Genomic DNA, 14,827 nt, shown 5'->3' with positions numbered 1-14,827 from the left:
CTTTCTCAACTCTGTTGCATCTCACCTTTGCTCTAGACTTTGTAGTTCTCAGAATCGGCCTTCCACTCGTAATTGACAGTGTGCTCTCCTGTCACCACATCCTTTAGGTTTCCAGCCATAGTTCCCGGGCCACCAAGGACTCTGGTGTGGGCCTAAAGTACACAGCCTCAACCCCTCTTAGAAAACCGTGGCCTGGACAGGAGGGGAAGGACGGCAGTGGGCCTCCACCTGCCTCGGGATACTGGGTCTATTCACCCATCAGGAGCGGGTTGCATAAGCTGTTTTCAAATAGAGGTAAATCACATCACATAAGGGAAGTTGCATTTCTGTTGCCTGTATAAGAACCTTTCATTGGTTTCATAAAATTTATAGACACAGTCTAAACTCTTCAGCTTGCTCTGCGAAACCCTTTGTGGTCTAGTCTTGCAATAACTTATCTTACTCCCATATACCATGCCTGACTGCTTAATGTACTCGCAGCATCATTGTATTTCATCATTTTTCTATCATTTGTATTTCCTATGGATTAATCCTCTTGTACCTGCTAAGCGAGCACTCGACCACTGGGCTACACCCTCTGCCCCATATACCCATATTCTAAGCCTTCTGTCTAAAATGTCCTCCTCTTTCTTCCCAAACCAATTCCTCTTCATCCTCCAGTAAGACCCAGGTTCTGAAACAGCACAGCTTTTAAGGAGGCTTCCTCACCCTATTCCCTCCAAGCTGACTGAGCATCCTCTTTGCCTATGTTGCTAGAGCATAAGGCCTTATTTTCTTGTATTGTGGCATTAGCCTCACTGTATTAAGATGGAGTGTTGTAAGTCTGTCTTCCAAAGCTCTAGGGAGAAGAGCCAGGCCTGGATAAATTCCACCTCGTGCACATTAATAACTGTGACTATAGGCAAGTTATCTTTTCTGAGACTGTTAATCTGTAAAATGGGAATACTTCCTTTGGGGATCCATTCATTCATTCAGAAACTATTTATTGAGATCCTGCTGTGTGCTAGGTTCTTTGTGTCAGTGATAAGCAAGTCAGTGATTGGTTAGGGGAGATAATTGTAAGTGATATGATCACTCTCATGACAGCCAACACTGAATGCTATCTGATCTCATATTATTTCTGTTCTGTAATGTAGCATCAAGTGAATGCTCAAATGATAGCTAAATAAATCGAATGAAGAAATGAAACAAGACAAGATAGGCATAAGAAAACTCTGCTATAAGCTGCTGAAAATACTTGAAATCCATGTTTTAGCTGCTTCTCAAAATGGCTTTGGCTATTATTTATTTATTTATTTATTTATTTATGGTACTGGAGGGCAGAACACAGGGACTTTTCTACCTATTTTATACTTTATTTGGAAACAGGGTCTCACTAAGTTGCTGAGAACCTCACTAAGGCTGGCCTTGAACCTGCGCAATCCTCCTGTCTCAGCCTCCCAAACGCTAGGATTACAAGCGTGCGCCACCACGCCTGGCTGGCCTTTTATTTTTTTTAAACAGTGCTGGGGATTCAACCCAGGACCTTGCTTATGCTAAGCAAGTGTTCTACCACTGAACTGCATCCCTAGATTCTTTTGTTCAGAGTTTTATTCTTACATCTTCATCAAAATCTACTGTTTTCTTCTAAACTTGTTTACCTAGTAACACTGCTACCATGGGCTAACACATGCTTCTGTTTGTTTCCTTGAAGATGGAGACAGTGAAGGAGATAGCCAGGAAGAGAGTGGGCTAGATGAGCAAGAAGAACCCCCCTTTGTGCCTCCTCCTGGATACATGATGTACACCGTGCTTCCTGATGGTTCCCCTGTGCCTCAGGGCATGGCCCTGTATGCGCCGCCTCCTCCGTTGCCCAACAACAGCCGACCACTCTCCCCTGGCACTGTTGTTTATGGCCCACCTCCTGCTGGAGCCCCCATCGTGTATGGACCTCCACCCCCTAACTTCTCTGTCCCCCTTATCCCTGTGGGTGTGCTGCATTGCAACGTGCCAGAGCACCACGACCTAGTAAGTGGAAAGACACCCCACTCTATCCACACTGCTTCCATGGGTGCTTGATGAGGATATGCTCACATTTAATGAGTCGGCCTTTTATCAGTGGGTTATATCCCGAAAGTATGATTGTAAGTCTAATGTGTAGAACTAAGCAAGCATTCTTATTAAAATGCTATTTCAAGCTGGGCGTGATAGCATATATATAATCCCAGTACTTGAGACAGACAGGAGAATCACAGTTTCAAAGATACTGCAAAGATAGCCTAAAGATGGCCTCAGCAACTTAGCAGGACTCTTAACAACCTAGCAAGACCCTGTTTTAAAACAACAACAACAGCCAGGGGTGGTGGTGCACGCTTGTAATCCCTGCGCTTGGGAGGCTGAGACAGGAAGATGGCACAGGTTCGAAGCCAGCCTCAGTTACTTAGTGAGGCTCTCAGCAACTTATTGAGACCCTGTTTCCAAATAAAATATAATATAGGTCTGGGAGTGTAGCCCAGAGGTAGAAAGCCCCTGGGTTCCACCCCCAGTACCACAAATAAAATAAAATAAAATAAAATGTGTAACTTGGTAGTAGAATGTCCCTGGGTTCCATCCCCATTATTAACAACAACAAAAAATGCCTTTTTTTTTTTTTTTTAAGTACTGGGGATGGAACCCAGAGGCATTCTATCTTCGAGCTACACCCCCAGCCTTATTTTTATTTTGAAACGGTCTCAATAAATTGCAAAGGGCCTCAATAAGTAGTAGCTGAGGCTGTCCATGAACCGCGATTCTCCTGTCTCAGCCTCCCAAATGCTGGGATTTCAAGCAAGTACCACCAGGCCCCACTAAAAAATGCTATTTTGAACAGGATTTGAGTTCTAAGGCCTAACATTTTGTTTAGTCATATTATAACAGATATTATTTTATTCCAGAAATTAACTACTTATTTATTTATTCATTTTTTTTTGTGTGGTACTGGGGATTGAACCAGGGGCATTCTACCTCCGAACTATACCCCCAGCCCTATTTTTTATTCTTTATTTTGGAACAAGGTCTCACTAAGTTGTAGAGGGCCTCACTAAGTAGCTGAGGCTGGCTGCAAACCTGTGATCCTCCTGTCTCAACCTCCCAAATACTGGGATTACAAGTGTGTGCCACATGCCCATGGCAAGTGCTATAATAATGTGCATATGTAGATACCATCACATACTGTTGTCTGTAATTGTGCATGTAGATATATGTAGTATGGCTGTGTGTGTTCCCATACACATATATGCACACTTGTATAAACAGCATATAACAGGTCTGTGTGGGAATTATGTCTGGGGGTGGGATTTGATTCTTAATTTATTTTGTTATTTTTGTATACAATTTTGAATTCTGTTTTCCTACTTAATGTTACAAGAATTTCCCCTTGGTTTTATAAACATTTTTAAACAATATTTAAATACCAACATTTATTTGTAGGTACTATAATTGACTGTGTGTAAATTCTTACTGTATTTCATATTCTTTTCTTAGGCTAGATTCCAAGAACTGATTACTTCCTAAAACATTACTTTCTAACTTTTTGGTTCTAAAGCAATAGAACTAACTGCATTCCAGGCTCCTCTTTGAAACTCAGCACCTGAAAGCTTTGACTTCCTCCCTTTTAAGCAGCTTGAGAGGAAGATAAACGACTAGGACACCTGGTGCCGCTTCACAGTCCCATTTTAATAGGTCAGACTGACTTCAGAGGGCCGGTGTGCGTTGACATGTTAACAGTGATAGCCACTCACATTCCTTGTGGTTTATCAGTGCACATTGGAATTTGCAGCAATTCTGTCTGCTCAGTATTTATTTATAATCTCTTAAATGGGTTCTTTTACTCTCCAGTAGTACCTGCTTGCTTATATAGTCTCCTTAGCATTCCTTTCATTCTTCCCTAAATTTGCACATATTATTTCTTCAACTAAGGTGTTTTTATTTTCATTCATTCTTCAAAACCCAGACAAAACACCTTTTTATCTAGGTAGTCTTCTCATACAGCTCCCCTCCCACATGCCCAAAGGAGGAAGAGACCTAGGTCTTCTACCAGACGCCAAACTTGTTGGAAACAAAGGTTATTCACAAGACATTTGGTGAATGTTTGTCAACAATAGTCACACTGATGGAAAAGTTAAAAGTTCTGTTAGGCTGGGCGTGGTGGCACACGCTTGTAATCCTCACGCTTGGGAGGCTGAGACAGGAGGATCGCACAGGTTCACAGCCAGCTTCAGCTACTGAGTGAGGCTCTCAGCAACTTAGTGAGACCCTGTTTCCAAATAAAGCATAAAATAGGTCTGGGAGTATAGCCTGGAGGTAGAAAAGCCTCTGGGTTCCACACCCAGTACCACCAAAAAAAAAAAAAAAGTTCTGTTGTCTGTCAGTTTCATCTATAGCATGTGAAAAAATTGGCTTGACTTAAGTTTTCTTTTCATACTGAAGTCTTAGAATCCACCGCCATTTTTCAGGTCATAGGCATCACTTTCAGGACAGTTAATCTCAGCTTTTGGCAGGAAAGACAACACTTTCTGATGTTTCAGTCCTGTAATTTTTTTCTTTGTTTAGGAGAATGAAGTCTCTAGATTAGAAGATATAATGCAGCATCTGAGATCAAAGCAACAGGATGAGCAGTGGGCGAGAGCATCAAAGCGGCAGTTTGAGAAAGAAATGGAAGCGCTGCATCATAGTATTGATGGTCTTTTGCAAGAGAAGACAGAGTTAGAATGTGAAGTAGAAGAATTACATAGAACCATCCAGAAGCATCAGCAGCGAAAGTAATTATTACTTATATTTTAATTGCTAGTCATAGTCATTGATAGTCCTATTTTCAAATAATTTTGTAATGCTAGCCTTGTGTTTTTGAATCTGTGTCACATTATTTTGGGAGGGGGGTGCTGGGGATTGAACTCAGGGGCATTCTACCTCTGAGCTATACCTCCAGCCTATTTTATTTTTTATTTGGATACTTAGTTGCTGAGTACTTTGCTAAGTTGCTATGGCTGGCTTTGAACTTGCAATTCTCCTGTCTAAACCTTCCAAGTACTGGGATTACAGGCATGCATTACAGCGGTATCATACTTTTTGACTTACTAAACATTCTCATCTTACTTTTATGCTAGCCGAATGGAATAAATCACAAAGTTAGTCAGTCTTTGGGATAGACTTGAACTGGGCCTTGAGGATGTTTTTGAGGGGATGGATGATTATTGTGGTAGTAAGTTATTTTATTAAGTTATTAGAAAAATAGATGTATCAACATCAATTTAGCAAGATGCTGACAACATAATATTTATTGTTTTATTTATTTATTCATTCATTTATTTATTTTTGTGGTACTGGGGCTGGAACCCAGGGGTTTTGCTGCCTCCGGGCTATACTCCCAGACTATTTTATACTTTATTTGGAAACAGGGTCTCACTAAGTTGCCGAGAGCCTCACTAAGTATCTGAGGCTGGCTTCAAACTTGTGTGATCCTGTCTTAGCCTCCCAAACGCTGGGATTATAAGTGTGTGCCACCACTCCTGGCTTAATGTTATATTTAAAAGGAGAAACAATTATCATACATTTTACATATTATATATTTATTAAAGCTGTTAGTTTTCTATATTTAAAAAGTAGGCATTGTTACTTGAACATAATCAAAATTAGCAGCCCAACTTTTCCCTCCCCATGTATGTAAAAATAGAAAAGCATTGTTCATGTTTTTAGTGGTTAGGTTAGAGAGTCCATATTGTGAACACTTAAATTCTTTTAATGTTTCTGTGTGTGTACATATATATATGTGTTGTATATATATATAATTTTTTTAGAGACTTCATTGATGGAAATGTTGAGAGTCTTATGACTGAACTAGAAATAGAAAAATCACTCAAACGCCATGAAGATATTGTTGGTGAAATTGAGTGCATAGAGCAGACCCTTCTGAAACGTCGTGCAGAGCTCAGGGAAGCTGACCGACTCCTGGCAGAGGCTGAGAGTGAACTTTCAGGCACAAAAGAGAAGGTATGTCTGTTGTGGTTTGGGGCAGGAGTGCATTATGGGTAGGGCAGCTTATTGTTGTCTGCCTGGGTTACAGTGAGAACAAGAGATAGGATCTGTCGTCCAAGTCAGCTACATGGGTTCCAGGCTGGATTCTTCTGGTTAAAAAGCTGTGAGAATTTGGGCAAGTCCTGACACCCCAGACTTTGCTTTCTTTATCTATTAACTAAAGCTAAGAATATGTAAGCTGTTCAGTGTGAATTAAATTAAAACTACTGAGGTTATTTAATTCCCAGCACACCCACCTTCCTTATCCTATATGTATCTTTTTTTATTATTTGGTCTCTGCTGTGTTTCTTAAATAGGCCATTCAGATCATTATAAAGCTACAGTGGACCTCGGAAATCTTAGTCTTTGTTCATGTTGATTATGGAAATAATGATATAAAATATTTTTACTTTGAGATCATATTCTTAATTCTACAATACATAAGAAAGCTAGGGTAGGGAATGGTACTTCCTTTTTTTTTTTAAGGCACTTCATTTTTTTACTTAACCGTTTCTATGGCCACACAGGGGCCCTTTGTAAATAGCATTTCATTTAACCTTCCAGCAACCCTATAAGATTGTGTTTTTTCCCCTCATAGCTATAGCCCAGACAGGCTCATACCTCTGGGTATGAGGCTCATATGAGACACAGCTGATGTTTTGCTTCTGAGAGCTTTTATAGTTCAGTGAGAATTCCCAGGTGAAAAAAGTCCTTTATCTATGCACATGTGCAAAACCTTGAGAACTTCTATCTTTATATTATTGTTTCAACTTGGATCTATTTAAATGAATAGAGTTCTATTACCCATGAACTTAAATGAATGATTTCAGTTATTAAAGAAATTCTGTGAGTTCTTTTAATAAGAATAGCTAGTTTGCATCTCTTTGGATGAGCAGTGCCTTCTGTTGTCACGTTAGATTACTGTGAGAGAAAACAGGTGTTAGTAGAACTTGAAAAAATAATTACCACTGAGCCAGGCGAGGTGGTGGACATTTGTAATCCCAGCATTTGGGAAGCCATGATAGGAGGATCGCGATTCGCGGACAGCCTCAGCTACTTAGTGAGGCCCTTGCAACTCAGTGAGACCCTGTTTCAAATAAAGAATAAAAAATAGTGCTGGGTGTATAGCTCAGTGGTAGAATGCCCCTGGGTTCCAACCCCAGTACCGGGGGGAAAAAAAAAAAGAAAAATTACTCACCGCTTAAAAGAAATTTGATGGTGCAGGTAGTAAGTAAACCAAGGCCGAAAAGCTTTTCTCCCTTCTGCCTTCCAATGACTCAGGAAGGCGGCTTGGGGAGGACGTAGAGGAGAAGAGAGGAACAAGCTGCAATTTGTAGGGAGTGTGCTAGACATGTTAAAACCTGGCACAGAAGGAGACTGAGAGCGGCTTAGAACCATGGCCTCCTGGAATGTGTTGTGAATTTTGTCCATACTTGACTGATAAACTGACAGAAACCAGCTATCTGAAATAGAAAGGAGTATGTAAAATATGTAATCCTTTGGGAACATGCCAGCCCTTTCACCTTCACATAGGATATTTAATAGACAGATTTAACATACTGACTCCTCTGGCTTTCGTTCAACTGCAGATCCTCAGGGTTTGGGCTGAAGCTGATTCAGTGCTCAGCCAAACACAAAACCAAACTCTCAGGCAGAAAAAGAAACCAAGATGATTTTTTTTTTTTTTTTTTTTGTATTGAGGAGCTACACCCCCAGCCCTGTTTTTTTTGTTTGTTTGTTTGTTTGTTTGTTTGTTTGTTTTTTGGTGGTACTGGGATTTCTGGAAGCCCTTCTACCTCCAGGCTACACTCCCAGACCTATTTTAAATCTTTTATTTGGAAACAGGGTCTCTTAAGCCAGCACGGCTGACTTCGAACCTGCGTGATCTTCCTGTCTCTGCCTCCCAAGCGCGGGGATTACAAGCGTGCGCCACCATGCCCAGCCTCCCAGCCCTGTTTTTTTATTATTTACTTTGAAACAGGGTCTCATTGAGTTGCAGAGGGCCTCACTAAGTAGCTGAGGCTGTCCGCAAATCACGATCCTCCTGTCTCAGTCTCCCAAATGCTGGGATTGCAAGCGTGCGCCACGATGCCTGGGTTTACAGGAAAATTTTTAAATATCTCAAAGGAATTTAATATTTTTATTTCTTGACAATAACTAAATTGTCATCACATAATGAGTTTTCACTTAACTTGGTAATGTCTAGGTTACATCAATAATCTGTATGCAGACTCTTGGGGAAATTACTTCATTACCACTTAATTAGGTATAAGCAAATGACAGAATACTATTATAGATTATTTTCAAATAAGGATCATCTTATTTGAAGTTACTATTTTTGTATAGGTTTTCCGTCTTTTGACCTGGATGTAGTTTTTATATAGTTGCTCTTATTGTGCATATACCTTTTCTTTTCTTTTCTTTTTTTTTTTTTTTTTTGTGGTGCTGGGGGTGGAACCTAGGAGTGTTTCTACCTCCGGGCTATACTCCCAGACCTATTTTATACTTTATTTGGAAACAGGGTCTCACTAAGTTGCTGAGAGCCTCAGTAGGTAGCTGAGGCTGGCTTCGAACCTGTGCAATCCTCCTGTCTCAGCCTCCCAAGCGCGGGGATTACAAGCGTGCACCACCACGCCCAACTCTGCATATACCTCTTTAAATTTATTTTTGTTGGCCATCTTAGAAACGTTCTTGCATCTACTTGCAGTCTTAAAAGCTATACAGTGTTGTGTTTACTGCACTATCCCTTAATCTTTTATCTGTCAAGTTTTACATTATTTCTGCTACATTTTATGTAATATTTCTTTGCTTCTCAATTTTCTGAGAATTAAAAGAATGAAAAGCAATGGGTATCTTTATGTCTTTCTGTATTGACTTTTTTTCCAGAAGAGTTGTGTAGCTATTGGCTTGGCCAGTCGTTCATGTTGCCAATAATTGTAAATGAACATTATTGCTGAACTGCTTTTTTTTTTTTTTTATTAGACTGGGGATGGAACCCAAGGGCATTCTACCTCCAAGCTACACCCCCAGCCCTACTTTTATTCTTTATTTTGAAACAGGGTCTCACTGACTTATAAAGGGCCTAAGTAGCTGAGGCTGCCTGTGAACCATGATCCTCCTGTTTCAGCCTCCCAAATGCTGGGATTTGGGATTATAAGCATGTGCCACCTCGCCCAGCTTGCTTTTTTTTTTTTTTTTCTAGTGGGATTGAACCCAGAGGCATTCTTCCTCTGAGCTACACCCTTAACCCTATTTTTATTATTATTATTATTATTATTATTATTATTATTAATTTTGAAACAGAATCTCACTAAGTTGCTGAGGGTAAGTAATTTGCTTATGCTGGCCGTAAACCTGCCATCCTGCAGTCTCAGTCTCCCAGGTACTGAAATTAAAGGCATATGCCACCACTCCTGGCCTGAATTGGTTTTAATGATAATTTTTTTTCCCAGACAAAAAATGCTGTTGAAAAGTTTACTAATGCCAAGAGAAATTTGTTGCAAGCTGAATCAGATGCTGAGGAACTAGAAAGGAGAGCGCAGGAAACTGCTGTTAACCTTGTAAAAGCCGATCAGGAACTAAGGTGGGTGGAATCCCTAAGTCCCTGAAGTATGCAGTGCCATGAATGGAAAGTTTGGTTCTAAGAGGGAAATAACTGGTTTATAATAAGAAAAATGCGTGTTAAGTCTGTGGGCTCAGGGGAATAATCTGATGTTTTAGATTGCTCCAGGCTGATGCAAAGGATTTGGAGCAGCACAAAATCAAGCAAGAAGAAATCTTGAAAGAAATAAACAGAGTTGTGGCAGCAAAGGATGCAGACTTTCAGTGTTTAAACAAGAAAAAGGAAAAACTGACAGAAGAGTAAGTAGGGCTTCCGTAGGGCTGCAGGGGCTTGTGCTGGCAGACAGCTCTGGACTTCAGAATCCTGTGGGCTCTGCTTAAGTACTGCTGGTGCTTTCTAGGCTTCAGAACCTGCAAAGAGATGTTGAGACAGCTGAACGCAAGGAAGATCACCACCTGCAGGTCCTTAAAGAATCCGAGACCCTCCTTCAGGCCAAGAGAGCTGAGCTGGAAACGCTGAAAAGCCAGGTATGGCAACAGATGCCTAGAAAAGACAGTTCAGACTGCTTTAAACCTACTTATGTCTTGTGATCATGAAGGTAATACATATTTGAATATAGAAAAGATTAAAAATGGAAATAGTATATAAAGAATAAATGAGGCTATATATCATAGAAAAGTGTAGAGTCCAACCATAATTTGAATCCCAATAGTTCAGGATATGCTTGTGTTAGTCAGCTGTCACTGTGACAAATACCTGAGAGTATCAGTTTACGAAGAGAAAAGGTTTATTTGGGCTCACAGCTTTTGAGGTTTCAGTCCATGATCAGTCGACCTCATTGCACATCAGTGTGGATGCACATCATTGCAGGCGTGTGTGGCAGAGTAAAATGGCACACCTCATGACCGGGAGGCAAAAGAAAGGAAGAGGAAGGGCCAGGACCCCATCCTCTCATTCAAGTGCATGCCTCCCGTGTGTGGCCTGACAGTTTCCCACTTGGCTCTACTTCCAAGAGCACCATTCTGGGACTAGTCCTTTAGCACCTGGACTTCTGGAAGTCATTTAAGATCCAGACTGTAACAGTCATGGAGTATAACGTGAATCTTAAAAGGTGGTATGCTCTACATGATCATTTCTGTTAAATGTACTTGGGAACACTTGTATTTAAAGTATTAACATGGGTCATCTGATAAGGGGGAATCATGAGTATATTTTATCTTCTTCATTTATGTATATCTGTGTGTATGTGTGAGTATGTGTGTGTACATATGTGTGTGTGCGCGCTTGCTTGTTATATAAACAAATATATATTGCCCTTGAAAAATTTCTGCCTAACTTTCATTGCCAAGTTGTCAGAATGGAATAAGGGTGTATGTGAAACTTCTTTGAAAACCATAACCTGAGCGATGATCACTACTATCATATGTTTTTGCTGTGATTTGAGTGATTTTAAGGATGTGAGTTCAGGGTCTTTCTCAGGCATTTCATGGTCATATGCCAAGGTTGGCCTTCCTGATTCTTGGAGCTGCAATATTAGCTTCTGAACCCTCCCAAATTCTTGAGCTGAATTAACTATGCTATCTCTGGGCTAGCACTAAAGGCTGGCCCAGAATTCATCCTGTCCTTTTCATCCTGTCCTTTCAGGTTGCAAGTCAGCAGCAGGAGCTGGTGGTCCTGGACGAGCAGCTAGGGCATAAAAAGGAGGAACTGCAGCTACTCCACGAAAGCATGGTGCAGGCAAAGGCTGACCTGCAGGAGGCGCTGAGGCTGGGGGAGACCGAAGTCGCCGAGAAGTGCGGCCACATCAGGGTAGGGTCCTCAGTGCGCTTTCTTGCGAGTCCTAGGACAGTGCCGTAGATGTATTCAGATTTATTTTTGTTGTTTCTTGCCAGTGAGAATATAAATTTCTGATATCCTGCCCTCTCCCCAGTGCTGTTTTGATCCGTTGTTTTCATGCCATGCTGTCCTCGGGAGCGCTCCTCGTATTGTTTTCTGGGTAATACCCAAGATTCTCCTTGCTTTTGCCTCTCTCATTCCATTTCTTCTCCAGGAATCCCTTTCTCCCTTGTCACTAGCCAGGTCCCCCCTGTTTCTCATAGCCCAGGGACATGCCTCCTCTCTTTCATTTGCTCTGGAAGGAGTTTTGTCTCCTGAGTAGGCAGCTGTCTGTCCGTGTGTTCCCAGAGCATTGCAGACTTGCACGACCATGCTTCCGTCCCTGCCTGGAATCCGCAGAGGCGCTCAGCCCCTCGAGGCAGGAGCCAAGCCTGAACTCGCATTTTTTTTCCTCTACAAACCATTGCCTTGTGCGTGGTAAATGTGTATATATTTAAACAAAGATAATGTTTCTTTCTTACTTCTATTAAATAGAAATATATTAATATAAAATAGTGTTGTTCCTGACATAAAAGGCGTAAATGAACTTGCTTCTAAATTTTGATTTCTGTGGAATGAAAAACAACAGAACTGATTTTAATTTTTATTAATAATTTCACATGGTGGATGACTACTTTTTTAAAAACACAGGAAGTAAAATCACTTCTGGAAGAATTGAGTTTTCAGAAAGGAGAACTGAATGTCCATGTTAATGAGAAAAAGACTCAACTTGCACTTATAAAGCAAGAAATTGAAAAAGAGGAAGAAAATCTTCAGGCAGTTTTAAGGCAGATGTCTAAACACAAAACTGGTAAGTTGAAAGAAAAACAAACATAAAGTTTCAGATTGGAAGTGTCTGTATTATAAATTATAGAAAAATACAAATGACCAAATAATATTCTTTTAAAGTTTAACCTTACTACTAGGAAGCAAAGGTTATAAAAACAATATTATATTATTTTCTACCATCAACTTGATATGGTTTATTTAAAAGCAGAATAATCATTTTACGACTGACCAGAGTATGTAGACGGAAGGGCATGTATATGCTGTCCATTGAGGTGTAACCCAACTGCCCCAGGTAGTCAAGATTCTTCAGATTAGACGGGCGTTGTGGCGCACGCTTGTAATCCCAGCATTTGGGAAGCTGAGACCCGAGGATCACAGTTCGCAGGCACCCTCAGCAACTTAGTGAGGCCCTCCACTACTTAGTGAGACCCTGTTTCAAATATAAAGAATAAAAAATAGGGCAGAGGGTGTAGCTCGGAGGTCAAATGCCCCTGGGTTCCATCCCCAAACCCGCAAAAAAAAAAAAAGATTCTTCAGATTCACATCTTTTGAACCAATGAACCCATTTCTCTTGGTCTCTATGTGCATTGCAGCAGTAACTAGGACAAAATTTGGAAACGAATGACCAATTTAAAAGCTGTGTTTTTAATATTTGATGATGTGCAAATATGCTCTTGAGAAAAGTGAAAAAATAGATGAGAACAGAATATGGAGTAGAGCCTCATTTATTTTAGTGTGTGTGTGTGTCTGTGTGTCTGTCTGTGCTTCTGCAATGAAAATACCTTGGAATATTCTTGTACTAGTCATTATCTTTGGGTGTTGGGATAATGAAGCATTTTCAGTTTTTTTTGTTTTGTTTTACAGGTCTGGGTATGGAATCGAGGGGCATTCGACCTCTGAGCTACATCCCCTGCCCTATTTTTTATTTATTTTGAAACTGGGTCTCACTGAGTTGCAGAGAGCCTCACTAAATAACTCAAGCTGTTCATGAACCATGATCCTCCGGTCTCAGCCTCCCGAATGCTGGGATTACAAGCGTGCGCCACCATGCCTGGCCTGCATTTTCAGTTTTTTTCTTACCATTTTTGTATCTTCCAAATTCTCCACAGTGAAAAAAAATTTTATAATCAGAAAAAAGTTAGTATTTAAATATTTGTGTTCCAAAGGGCAAAATATTGTATCAACCTCATCCTTTAAATTTTTTCCTATTTTACTCATAAAGTGTGCTTAGTCTATTCTTTTGTGTGAAGGTAAATGCTTTTAGAACTAGATTTTTATTAAATGTTTTTGTTGAATTTTTTTGGAGGAATTGTTGATCAAACCCAGAGACCTTCTATCTCTGAGTTACACCCCCAGCCCTATTTTTCATTTTTTATTTTGAAACAAGATCTCACTGAGTTGTGGAGGGCTTCACTAAGTAGCTTGATAACATGGACTTTGCTTTGTTTCTCTCTATTAGAACTAAAGAATATTCTGGATATATTGCAACTTGAAAATAATGAGCTACAAGGTTTGAAGCTACAACATGACCAAAAGGTGTCCGAGTTAGAGAAGACTCAGGTTGAAGTGCTGGAGGTAATGAGCACACTGTTGCATGTCCCCTGAGCACACTGCAGTCTTCCTCCTGTAGGATGCTTGAGTTCTCTTCTGTCTGCATTCAGGAGAAGCTGGAGTTAGAACATCTGCAGCAGACGGCCCAGCAGCAGAAAGGGGAGATAGAGCGGCAGAAGCAGCTCCTGGAGCGAGGCAGGCGGGAAACGGAGCGCACGACTGCCGAGATCCAGGCACTGCAGTCATGTGTTGAGTGTCTGAGCAAAGAAAAGGAGGCTCTCCAGGAGAAATGTGACAGCTGGGAAAAGAAGTTGTCACAAACCAAAAGGTGAGAGCAAGAACAAAGAAGCTCACAGGGTCACTTTTCAAAGTTGGAACATAGCCGGGCGTGGTGGCGCTCGCTTGTAATCCCCGCGCTTGGGAGGCAGAGACAGGAGGATCGCGCAGGTTCCGGCTTAAGAGACCCTGTTTCCAAATTAAAAAAAATATATATTTATATATATATAATAGGTCTGGGAGTGTAGCCCATAGGTAGAAGGGTTTCCAGGAACCCCAGCACCACCAAAAAAAAAAAAAAAAAAAAAAGTTAGAACATAAAGAAAAGAAAAAAGAAACACTTTACAAACTTGCTACAAAAATGGTAGCATTTCTTGGTGAATTTTCTTCTAGCTTTTCTGTCCTCCCAAAAACATTTTTTAAAATAATCTGTTAGAGTTTTCTAAGTGAAATAATATACTGGAAATAAATGGGGTAATATACTTTATTCATGGGTAAGAAGACAGTATTAAGATTTGGCTCTTTTCAGATTGATCTATAGATTTAAAAATAATTACAGTCAAAATCTTAATAGGTTTTTGTTTTTTGTAGAAATTGGCAAATTGGTTCTAGAGTTCAAATAGAAATTTGAAATTTAAATGATCTAGAATAGAATGTATACAGTTTTAGACATAACACCAAAACAACTTTGAAAGGAAGAACAAAAGTTTATCCAGGTGCGGTGGTGCACATATGTAATCCCAA

General features: G+C 40.4%; 1 protein-coding gene across 1 annotated transcript in view; it reads left to right on the top strand.

The window, feature by feature from the left end:
- Positions 1-14,827, top strand: part of CNTRL (centriolin) — a gene marked incomplete at both ends in the record, with an annotated part of 81,165 nt that overhangs the window by 50,736 nt on the left and 15,602 nt on the right. Inside the window, 11 exons of the mRNA XM_080708902.1 lie at positions 108-294; positions 1,694-2,007; positions 4,570-4,778; positions 5,814-6,006; positions 9,483-9,613; positions 9,751-9,891; positions 9,993-10,119; positions 11,237-11,401; positions 12,119-12,278; positions 13,716-13,831; positions 13,918-14,135. Coding sequence (XP_080565028.1) covers positions 108-294; positions 1,694-2,007; positions 4,570-4,778; positions 5,814-6,006; positions 9,483-9,613; positions 9,751-9,891; positions 9,993-10,119; positions 11,237-11,401; positions 12,119-12,278; positions 13,716-13,831; positions 13,918-14,135 — 1,961 coding nt within the window. The remainder of the gene's footprint in view (positions 1-107; positions 295-1,693; positions 2,008-4,569; positions 4,779-5,813; positions 6,007-9,482; positions 9,614-9,750; positions 9,892-9,992; positions 10,120-11,236; positions 11,402-12,118; positions 12,279-13,715; positions 13,832-13,917; positions 14,136-14,827) is intronic.

This window comes from Muscardinus avellanarius, assembly GCF_963383645.1.
Source record: "Muscardinus avellanarius genome assembly, chromosome: 13".
NCBI lineage: Eukaryota > Metazoa > Chordata > Mammalia > Rodentia > Gliridae > Muscardinus > Muscardinus avellanarius.
This window is presented reverse-complemented; position numbering and strand designations above follow the sequence as displayed.